This window comes from Cryptotermes secundus, unplaced genomic scaffold (assembly GCF_002891405.2).
Source record: "Cryptotermes secundus unplaced genomic scaffold, Csec_1.0 scaffold536, whole genome shotgun sequence".
Lineage (NCBI taxonomy): Eukaryota > Metazoa > Arthropoda > Insecta > Blattodea > Kalotermitidae > Cryptotermes > Cryptotermes secundus.
In genome coordinates this window covers 140,524-152,904 of record NW_019732862.1, presented here as the reverse complement: position 1 = coordinate 152,904, position 12,381 = coordinate 140,524, and the positions used below count along the sequence as shown (strand labels likewise).

Below are 12,381 nucleotides of genomic sequence, written 5' to 3'. Positions count from 1 at the left end.
CCCTTGTGTGGAACATGCTGGAGCATGTTGGAAGGGGCCCCCCTCGCCCTCAACGGCCCAGGGGTCGAACCCCTGCCGTTTCATCGGGGTCATTTCGAATAGAGGAAGCCAAACAACAGCACAGGCCGACTTCCTCTACTTCGAAATTGAGGTGTCGAGTGTGCTCTTCGCGTGGGAAACGAAGAACCGTCCGGATAAAGTGCGTGAAGTGTGATGTGGCACTCTACATTTCCGGATGTTTCCAAGATTTCCACATGAAGCCAACATTCCGTTAGACGACGCAGGTGGGAAGAGAGACAACTTATAAAGCTGGTGACCAAAAATCATGTAAGTAGAAAAAGAATTTATAACTTAAAATTAGATTTTTGAAAAGCTAGCCGCACACGTGGACTTGCGCTACGACATATGGCGTCATTCGTCCCCTTGACTTTATTTTAATGACGCCATATGGCGTCGCTCGGCTCTTAAAGGTTAAGCACCGTGAGTTATACATGAAGGCAAAAGGGACTCACAACACTTCTTGTATAATGCATTAAGTTAATATCATCTTTGCGCAATAATAGTAGTAGTGAACTTCTGTTAAAATAGATTGTATCATTGCTGCATACATAGAAACCTCACGCAGTATCCTTTCAGTGGTCACACAACATAAAAAAGCCATGTCATTGTAGCAGCATGCTTCTGTTTCAGTTGAATGCTCTAGATATTTAGATTTTCTTTATGTGATATGATCTGGCACTTGGTGAGGTCCACTAACTCCTATGACGTTTCACTTCATCCAGTATAATTTATCATGTCTTGCCACACGTATCTACATCAACATGGGCTCTGTTAGCATCACTGTTGCCTTCTTGATCACTTATATTTACATCAAAGAATGCCATCTTCTGGGATGTGGTGCTGTGCAGATCTTGTGTAAACCGGTGTTTCGGAGGAACGTATCGCCTCCATCTTCAGGAAAATGAGGACAAAATGTTCCTCTAAAACATCAGTTTACACAAGATCTATACAACATCTCATCCCAGAAGACGGCATTCTTCATAGTCACCGCTGTGAAAACCTCAAATCTTAAAATATTTACATCCGCTTCTTCATCACGCTTATCATCAGCATCTACCACACTGTCATCTGAAACTGCTATAGTTTCTTTGGCATTTAGCAATGTAGCCTTTTCGCTGTCTGTCAGATACCTTGGCATCGAAACAATATAGTGACATCATCACAGGGAGCAGCTTTTACACATTACATCATAAAAACCTGGTATACATCACTCCAAATAAACAATCTGTTGAGTGATACATAGAATAACGAGCATATCAGCAAGTAGCGATCACAAAGTTCTAAAAACATCACAAAAAATCTCATTTCTATACAATTTTAACGTTAATTTTTAAGTTTTCTTTTTTAATTCTAAATTTTACTGCCTAAGTATTTATGTTCAATATATGCATTTAAAACCCACAAGAACACAATATGGATCCATATTGAAATTAGATGCAATTCAAGAACTAGGACTAGTATCATTGTATGCCTGATGATGGCCCAATATAAGGCCAAAACATGTAGCGTCAACGGCAAAGTAAAACTTGTTCATGCAATAGTGTCTCTTTTGTTTTTCATGAATATTGTTGTGTAGACTGTCCCCATTATATGCATATATCCTATATTCTCAATAATAAATACATTATGGTTAGATGAAGAAAACAGACTTAAAATAGAAACAGTGAAACCCTTGACCATTGTGAAGACCCACTTTAAAGGTTTCTTTTGTTCAGAGTTCTTTTCCAAAATAGTGAAACCTACATTTTATTTTTGTATGAATTTTTTTAAGTGCCATGTTTCTAAATTAATAATTTTGAGCTCGTTTTTGTATGTTTAAAAGGAGCCAGGATAGTGTAATCAGTATAGCGACTGGCTACAGGCTGGACAACTGAGGGGTTGGAGTTTGAGTCCTGGTAGGGTCAAGAACTTTCTCTTCTTCAAGTTGTCCAGACCAGCTCCGGGGTCCACCCAACCTCCTATCCAATGGGTACTGGGGGCTCTTTCCTTGGTGGTAAAGTGGCCTGGGCTTGAAACTGATCGTTAACCTCTGGCTAGTGCCAAGGTCATGAAAACATCGATCTATTCATCCACGCCATCATACGCCTTCGTGGCATGTTGTGAAACAAGACCTCGAGGGGTGTATTCTTGCAGCATCAATTTCTTACTCAATGCCATAACTATAATTCAATGTAGTTAGTTATTGGAGAGGGTGGGTTTCCCCATGCACATAGAACAGTATTGGTCCATTGTGCTTCCCTCTATGATATTGTAACATGTTGCGCAACGGAGAACCCCTCCCTACCCAGCAGCAACGTGGCAACTCAGGCCACAGTGACGTGGCGGATGAGTCAGCGCTCCGTCACCCCCACCGCACGGTGACGTAAGGCGCAACGCGTGGTGACGTAAGACGGCGTGAGGTAACAGCGTTGCTAGGCTATACGCAGACACTGTTACATGGCACGCAACGACGCTGTTGACGCGGGCAACAGGGAACAGCGAACGGAATATAAGCCGGCTGAGCAGCAAGCGAGAGCCCGTGTGTTATCAACAGTTCTCAAGGCAGCAACCTGCGAGTAGAGTTGGAATATAGCCAGCGGCGAGTTACGAGTAAAAGTGTGATAATCAGTGACAGTTTGTGATAACTGAGAATTAATTCGGAGTGTGTAACACAGTGACACTTGTATAGCTCCCGTACTGTGAAACGTGTAGTGTACTGACGACAGCGTGATTTGATTTGCGATTAGGGTTATAAAGTGTGAAACCCCGCAATATTGTTATAATTAATTGTAGCCGTGATTTGTAGGTTGTTAAATAAACCAATTAACAATCCAAACGGCGTCTTCAGTAACCCAACACGTTACACTGGTGTCAGAAGTGTTTACAAACTTAAACACGCCACAAACAAATTGTTGTGCATTGAGTACTTTACTGCAACAAAACAGAGATGCAGCGAATAATCGAAATGCTGGAGAAGGCCGAAGCCGAGAGGAAGTCAGAGAAGGCCGAGAGGAAGAGAGATAGAGAAGATTTCCTGACAAAACTAGGCGTCAACCAAAAACAAATCGACGTTATGCTGACAAAATTAGACGCCTACCAAGAATAGGCGGCGGCCGATAGGAAGGCCGAAATGCGATCTATGCGGTCAGAGTTGGATGATAAAATCCAACATAGAGTTGAAAACATTTTGGCGATCGTTGAACGCGACAAACGACATCTCCAGGAAGAACTAACGAAAACCTATACAGCAATTGCGGAAACCAAACACGAATTCCGGGCCCGGTTGGAAGTAGTACAGATGAGGACCGAGCGGGGAATCACGGTCAGCGCGGGCGCAGCCCAGCCACCGGCATTCAACGGAAATTCAACGTGGAGCGTGTTCCGGCGACAATTCGAGACCGTAGTAGAACACAACCAATGGTCGGACAGGGAAAAATCAACATACCTGATCACCGCTCTGAAGGGCCGGGCGGCAGAAGTGCTACCCGGCATTCCGGCAAATAAAACTTACGAGGAAACTCTTCAGGCTCTAGAGGACCGTTTTGGGGACCAACACTTTGCAGCTGCTTACCACTGCCAATTAAGAACGAGGACGCAGAAACCTGGAGAATCCTTGCAAGACTTTGCCACGGCCATTGAACTGCTTGCCCTTCGTGCCTACCCCAATCTACCTCCAGACCATATAGGAAGAGAGGCAGGAAAAGCGTTCGTATACCGAATACGAGATGCCGATATAAAGAATCAGCTATTGCCGGGAGGGGAGAAGACAGTAAACGGGGCCCTCCGACAAGCGCTAGAGCTGCAGGCAGTACTGGTAGCAGCCAGACCTCACGGAGATAGCACCAAGTTCCGATCGTCCCCCACCCAACGAGGAGATGACAGTAGACAGCACCAGGACCGAAAAGAAGGACCTCCAAGAAATAAACGGGAATCGCCGGGGAAATCAGAATGGCGACCCAGAAACAACAGGGAAACAAGCTGGAGAAACGAGCGACGGCGGAGAAGGGCGAATGCCGGCATATGCGTTAAGGCCCCCACACTACGCACTCACCGACATCAGGGAAAATGCCTACACCAGTCTGGTCACCCAGGGATGGGTCGGTGAGAAACCGTGCCAGGTGACAGTAACCACTGGAGCATACGTCACGGTAGTAAGACCAGATATCGCCGCCGGATGGCCTGAAAGACAGCCAAATCCAGATTTCACGCTGCAGACCGTGTCTGGAGGATACCTACCCATCCTGAAAGAAGTTCTGTTGACCCTTACTGTGGGGCGCAAACCGATAACCATGTGGGTTTTCGTCGGGAACAGCACAGATGAGCTCATCCTGTGACTGGACATACTGCGCGCCTATGATGCGTCAGTGGATATACGACGCCAAACTCTACGTCTGGCGGAAGAAGAAGTATCGTTATGGAGTCCTGGGGCAGGACCCCGTCCTTCTAGCTTAATAGTGGCAAAGGACCATGAGATACCTGCACGGAGCGAGGGAATAGTGATGGGTAAAATGAAGAACCATCTGGGAGTAGAGAATGGTCTAGTAGAACCAAGCTCCCAGGCCCACCCGCCTGAAGGAATCTACGTAGCCAGGACCCTACTTCAGGACTGTCAAGAAGTACCAGTGAGGGTCATGAATGTTACCCACAAGGACCAAAAGCTCAGGAGAGGATCTCCTCTGGTGCACTGTGAGCCAGTAACACTCATAGCTTTGCCCGAGGTGGGGCAGCCCCTAGCTCCAGGTCTAAAACCGAGATTAGCGGACGTGACCACAGCGGCCAAGCCACACCTAAGTCACGCAGAATTTCAAGAGTTAGAGGATCTCGTGTCCGAGTACGCCGATATCTTCGCACAAGACAACGAAGATTATGGAAGGACAAACAGAGTATGTCACCGCATAGACACGGGAGAAGCCCGACCAATTCGACAGCCACCGAGGAGAGTACCCCTGGCAAAACAAGCGGAAGTAAAGGAAATGCTCAACAACATTCGAGGACAGGGTGTTATAGAAGAATCGGACAGCCCTTGGTCGTCCCCGGTCGTTTTGGTCAGAAAAAATAATGGTGAGCTCCATTTCTGTGTGGACTACAGAAAGCTGAATGACGTCACCAAGAAGGATTGCTTTCCACTATCCCGCATTGATGACACCGTGGACACGCTGGCCGGAGCCAAATGGTTTTCAACTCTCAATTTAAAGAGTGGCTATTGGAAAGTCGATGTACACCCAGACGACAAAGAGAAAACAGCGTTTTAGACAGGTCAAGGGCTATGGCAGTGGATATCCACTGAACCGGAGAAGTTGAAAGCCGTGCAAGAATGGCCGACCCCAAAGAATAAACATGAAGTTAGAAGCTTTCTGGGACTGCTCGTATGCGCGTATTACAGGCGATTTATATCAGGGTTTTCCAACATTGCGAAACCACTAACGAAACTAACGGAAGAGGAACAAACCTTCCAGTGGATTCAAGAAGTGGAGGCCGCTTTTCAAACACTAAAGGGTGCTCTATATGCTGCCCCTATTCTTGCCTACCCACAGCCAGGAGAGAAATTCATTGTGGACACAGATGCAAGTAATGTCGGTATTGGAGGAGTACTCTTTCAAATGCAAGACGGACAAGAGCGTGTTATAGCTTATTTCAGCAAGAAGCTAAACAAAGAGAGAAATTACTGCGTAACCCGACGAGAACTACTTGCCATAGTGAGGTCACTGGAACATTTCCACAAGTACCTCTACGGACAACAGTTACATCTGCGAACGGACCACTGTGCGCTTACCTGGCTTATGAGTTTCAAGAACTTGGAGGGACAAACTACGCTGGATACAGCGTCTACAGGAGTACAACTTTACTTCAGAGCACCGTTAGGGCCGGAAACATAACAACGCCGACGCCCTTTCTAGACGACCCTGCAAAGAGCAATGTCTGCACTGCCACAAAGTTGAAACGCAGGCAGAGGTAAAGCAAATACGCGTTATTGGAACCCTACCGTCAGCCGTCCTGGACCCTGTTACCCTGAGAGGGGAACAGCTAAAAGACCCAGACATAGGGCCTATTCTACAGGAAGTAGAAAACAGCCAACGACCGAAATGGCAGGACATCGCGGATTGGAGTCCCACGTACAAAAGCTACTGGGCCCAGTGGAAATCGCTCGCTGTGAGAACGGCGTACTAGAGCGCGACTGGGAATCCTCCACCGGAAGACGTCAAGTAGCCCAGATAATTAATTATTCCTCGGAGCAGGGTGAAGGACATTCTGAGCGAACTGCACGGTGGACCGTCAGGAGGTCACTTCGGTGTCAACAAAAGTCTGAATAAGGTTCGGCAGAGGTTCTACTGGCTCCAAGCAAGAACCGATATTGAGAAATGGTGTCGACAGTGTGACACATGTGCAGCCAGCTGGGGACCGCGGACAAGGAGTCGTGGGCAAATGCACCAGTATAATGTCGGGGCTCCCTTCGAGAGAGTGGCCATTGATATCGCAGGGCCTTTCCCACGAAGCGACCAAGGGAACCGATATTTACTGATCGCTATGGACTACTTCACCAAGTGGCTGGAAGTGTACGCCATCCCGAATCAGGAGGCTTCGACAATAGCGGAAGTTCTGGTTGCCAACTTCTTCTACCACTTCGGCATACCTCGGGAGTTGCACAGTGACCAAGGCCGTAACTTCGAGTCTCGTCTACTGCGAGAAGTTTTGCAACGCCTGGGAGTGAGCAAGACGCGCACCACACCCCTGCACCCACAGTCGGATGGAATGGTGGAACGCTACGTCAAGACCATCGAGGAGCACTTGCGGAAGGTCGTCGCATCGCACCAAAGGGACTGGGATGAGAGGTTACCCCTCTTTCTCCTAGCTTACAGGGCATCCACTCACGACACTATGGGCCTGACCCCTGCTGGCCTAGTGTTCGGACGAGAACTACGACTACCTTGCGACCTGCTCTTTGGAGTACCCCGAGACAAAGAACGACCCACAACCGATTATGCAGCAGACTTAGTGGATCATCTGCATGACATCCACAATTATGCCTGGCAACACGTGAAGCTCGCCAGTGACCGGATGAAAACTCGGTACGATAAACTGGCCAACCCCGCAAGTTACGATGAAGGCGACAGAGTTTGGCTCTATCGCCCAACCTGTAGGAAAGGGAAATCGCCTAAACTACAAGCATCATGGGAAGGTCCTTACAAAGTAGTGACCCGGATAAATGATGTGGTATACCGAATCCAGAAGACCCCTAGGTCGAGGATGTTGGTTGTACACCTCGACCGGCTCGCGCCTTATCATGGAGCTGCTCAAGACGAGCAACCATAAAAAGGGGGAAGATGTAGCGGTTGGAGAGCAGAGCAATGGGGAGAAGGGAAACAGTAGCAGGACAAAAAGAACATGCTGCAAGAACAGCATCCAAAGAAAAGGATCGGGGTGCACCATTAGGCTATTCGGGACGAACAGCCTTAAGGATGGAGCAGTGTGACATGTTTCGCAACGGAGAACCCCTCCCTATCCAGCAGCAACGTGGCAGTGCAGGCCACAGTGATGTGGCGGATGAGTCAGCGCTCCGTCACCCCCCTCTGCACGGTGACGTAACGCGCAACGCATGGTGACGTAAGACAGTGTGAGGTAACAGCATTGCTAGGCTATACGCAGACACTGTTACGTGGCATGCAACGACGCTGTTGACGTGGGCAACGGGTAACAGCGAATAGAATATTAGCCGGCTGAGCAGCAAGCAACATCCAGTGTGTTATCAACAGTTCTCAAGGCAGCAGCCTGCGAGTAGAGTTGGAATCTAATCAGCAGTGAGTTATGAGTGAAAGTATGATAATCAGTGACTTTGTGATAACTGAGAATTAATTGGGAGTGTGTGACACAGTGACACTTGTATAGCTCCCGTACTGTGAAACGTGTAGTCTACTGACAAAAGCGTGATTTGATTTGCGATTAGGGTTATAAAGTGTGAAACCCCGCAATATTGTTATAATTAATTGTAGCCGTGATTTGTAGGTTGTTAAATAAACCAATTAACAATCCGAACGGCGTCTTCAATAACCCAACACGTTACAATATTCCACCAGTCTCTATACCCTACCGATATTAGTGCGTACCATCAGTCCTGCTGAGCCATCGAGTTCGGCCTCCACTAGCTTTTCGGTGTCTATAATGCTTCCCCCATCTATCAGAGGCCTTAGAGACTACTGTTGGGCGGGAAACGCCCGTGAATTTGTTTCAGTGATCTCCTTTGGAGATATGAGGTTCTTTTACATGCTGTAAAGCTACAACATTGGACACACGGCTTAAAGTCCCCAAAGTCCCCCCGGAGGACTTGTTCCCTGAATTTTTCCGCCCTTAAAAATTCGATGACCTCCGCCGGGTATTTGAACCCGTGTACCATGAGTCATGAGGTGGGAACGTTACCTCTAGACTACTGAGGCCGCTTATAATTCATTGTGACTATAACACAAAATGTTGAACAAGTTGTTTCACAGTCGCTCCTTTCGTGTTAACAACTCTTACTAGAATGTTTACTGGCCTGTTACCCTAGCATTGCCTGCAGCTCCTATGCGGTTACAAAACCGCGAGGAATGGTTGCCTAACACAGCTCCTCTGCTGTTACGTCACCACGGGCAACATTACTGACAACGCGTGCAGTATCGCGTCGTTCTGAGTCCACAGTTCCCAACAGTGTTTAATTAGTTAGGCACAGGGACAACTTTACTTTTTTTACATTTTTGTATGTTTAAATTTCTCAATGTTTAATATTTAATGTGTTATTAATTTTTATCATATCCGTTTTTTTTACCAAATGTCCCATTTTTTGAAAATAAATATGGAGATCCTAGCATTATGTAAGTAAAACTGAATTGTTTGATATGTGTTTCAGTATTCGAACCCACTCTGTGAAGTTCCTGGAATGCGTAGTCCTGTTGCAGACTTACCCTGAAGTAGATAGTATGAGAAGGGACAATGACTTTTCTCTGGAAGATGTTCCTCTGACGTTGAAGATTGCACGGAGACGAAAACTTGAAGAAGAGGCTAAGTAAGTGGACTGAAATATATTAATTCTCTCATACATTCAAGGTATGGAAAAGATTTGATTGAGTCATTTAAGCAAAATTACATTTTCCTTTTAATAAGTGTGGATTTCTTCTGAAATGTAAAAGAGAAAAATGGTTGAATAATGTGTGGTGTAAAGGACATAAAATGAATGGCATTATGAATATGAATGCATAATATTTGTTGGTGGTAGTAGTATGGTATGTTATTTTGGGTTGTTGTATTTGTTGATGTCATCTGCATGGAGTTTTGACTGTGAATAATACATGAACAATTTTATTAATAATTTTATGAAAACTTATACTTGAACTTTTATTAAATTATGACAATTGAAAAAAAACTAAGTGTGCTAATTTACATCGATAGTATAACAAGGAAAACTAGATGGAAGCACAGTCTACTTGCTGTTTGCAATCCTGAAAATGAGACCATAATTTCCTCCAGAATATCAATGAACTTCTGCCACATTTCACAGCGTTGTCATTCATTCATCAGTAATCTGTCAAGACGACAGGTCCACAGTCTCTTCTAAAACAGTTCCTCCACTTGATGCGATCTAGAGCTTTCTCCTTCAAATGAAAATATCCTCTTCTGTCCCCAAGGTCATCCAGCATTTTCTTCCGTCTTCTTCCTCATCTTCTGGTCACTTCTATCCACCCCTCTATCTTTCCTTCAATAACTTCTTTTAGAAGGCAGTTACCGCGTAAGATACGACCAATCCAATTAGCCTTCCATTTTCTTATTTTGTGTAGGGATATTCCTCTGCTCACTGACTCTAAATAACACTTTTTCATTCCTCACATAATCGGTCCAGCTGATCTTCTCCATCCTTCTCCAACACCACATTTCGAAGCTTTCCAGGTGTTTCTGATCTACTGCCCTAAGTGTCCAAGTTTCAGCCCAATACAAAGCAATGCTCCAAATGTAGCATTTCACGAGTTTCTTTCTCAAATTTAAGTCCAATTTGCTGGTAAAAAGATTCTTCTTCTTGCTAAATGCAGCTTTTGCTATGGCAATCCTAGATTTAATTTCACACATACTCCTTCCATCATCTGTTAACAAGTTACCCAAATATTTAAAGCATTTCACATTTTCTAGTTGTTTTTGGTCTATCTTTATTGTGACTGGGGTTGGTTGTCTCGAAATTTTCATTACTTTTGTTTTTTCCACATTCATTTCCATGCCATAGCACCTTTCAATTTCGATTAGTCTGTCCATCATACCCTGTAGCACAGTTTCTTCCTTAGCCATTAACACAAGGTCCTTGGCATATTTCACAGTTTCACGGTGTTGTATCCAAGAAGAAAGTACTCTTCAACTAATTAAAACATATTTCTTTTTAATGACAGATTTGAGGTTCTCTCAGCAGCAGTTATGAAGATTTCTATCTTCTTGGATGTAATATTGTGTAGTCTATTGACAGTTATCTGATGTTTTGGAGGAACATGTTACCTCTATCTTAAGGTTTGAACAGAAAACAAGAAAGCTCAGGTTAATATATGACAAGGAGGGAACTGCAAAACAGCTCACCAGTTTCTATTGGCTCTCACAAAACAGAGTGAACCAGTAAGAGTGCAAGTCAACTTTCCAGTTTCCACTAGCTCTCATCAGCCTAAAGCCTTTACTTTGTGACCCACCACTACTCTTTTCATCCCCCACTACATGCCACATGACATATTGCTGATGCACCTCAGTTCTCTGTTCACCACACCCTCACTACTTATCTTCCCTCTGTTCCCAGATCTGCACTAACAGTCATTTTCAGTTCTGATGCTAGTTCTTGTCTTGTCTTATATTGCTTCATTCCACTCTGAGAGAGAGCCAATGGAAACTGGCAAGTTGACTTGCACCCCTATTGGTTCACTCTGTTGTGTGAGCAAGCCAGTGGGAACTGATAAGTTGTTTTGTAGTTCCCTCCTGTTTCCTATGTAAACTGGAACTTTTGACAAGCAGATATTGTACTTGCTACCTGCTTCATCCTGGTTTCTTGCTTGGCTTTCTTCTTCAACCCTGAAAGTGGAAGTAACATGTTCCACTGAAACATCAGTTGACTTTCAACAGACTGTAAGGAGTCGTATCCTAGAAGTTTTAACCCTTCATATTTTTTTTTAGGTTTGTTATTTAATAATGTTGAAATGTATTGTTCTGTAGATATAATTAGTCAGTGGTATGTTGAAAACGATGCCATAATGAAATACTGAAGTCTGTAACAGTTAACAACAGGGCCACTGTTTTGTGTTGGGTTCAGAATGACAAAAGAACTCATTTTATATATTCTGAGACTTACTATACTCTGCTGGAATGTCTCGAATAGCCGGAATTAACCTTTTATGGCCGGACTTTTAAATTGCCGGTAGCCCCTGTACGGCCAGAATTTAAATCGCCCCAATTGATGATCTTTGCAAACCTTGAGAAAAAAATACATATTTTCCGTTCTATGCAACATAGAAATATGAACTAAAAAGAATCTGAAAGACAAGAGAATTTTCTACATATATGTAAAAGATCAAGTTTTAAAAATGAAAATTAAATCCCCCTGTCTGTGGTTTTCCATAGCCCCTACGCGAAGCTATCGGCAAAAATTAAAAATTCCATAAAAATTGATAGCAGCATGCCAGAATTATGCAGTTTTGGTCTCCCCTGTTCTGGTTACATTCCACACCATGCCAGTGCCGCGGGGTCTAGGCCACTGAGTGTTATGAGAGGAGAGGCTGATTTCATCATGCCTACACGATTTATATGCGTTTGCTTCTTAGCTCTCATTCTACTAAACAGCGCCATGTTTGTTTTGTCATTGCAACATAGGCATGCTAGCCTGGGTTCAAATTGTACCTAATAGCGTTGACGAAACAAGGCTCTAAGTGCTATAAGAAATTATTCAAGGGCATATCAACCCATACAGCACTTGTCATATATCGGTTATCTCGAATAACAAGAAATAGACGGACTATAATCCACTTTCACACGGAAGGAAACAAAAGTGTAATCTTCCGTTATACGAAACGTTTGGTTCAGTCACCACTCCCTCGGCTACACAGTACGCCTTTGCCTGCGCAGAATGATTTACAGAGGACGCAGACATTCGAAGAATACGTATGCTGTCCTGAAAACATTTACTACGAAACTACGTTCTATGCAACATAGAAATATGAACTAAAAAGAACCTGAAAGACAGTAAAATTTTTCCACACATACGTAAAAGAACAAGTTTTACAAATGAAAATTAACTGTGATTATTTTGTCATGAAATGCAAAATATAATCTTTATTATATATGTTATGAAATTCCAAA

The 12,381-nt window shown here is 44.3% G+C and overlaps 1 protein-coding gene across 1 annotated transcript in view; it reads left to right on the top strand.

The window, feature by feature from the left end:
- LOC111867797 (symplekin) overlaps positions 1-12,381 on the top strand; it is a 187,126-nt gene that overhangs the window by 34,909 nt on the left and 139,836 nt on the right. The window contains exon 5 of the mRNA XM_023857960.2: positions 8,918-9,073. Within this exon, the coding sequence (XP_023713728.1) occupies positions 8,918-9,073 (156 nt within the window). The remainder of the gene's footprint in view (positions 1-8,917; positions 9,074-12,381) is intronic.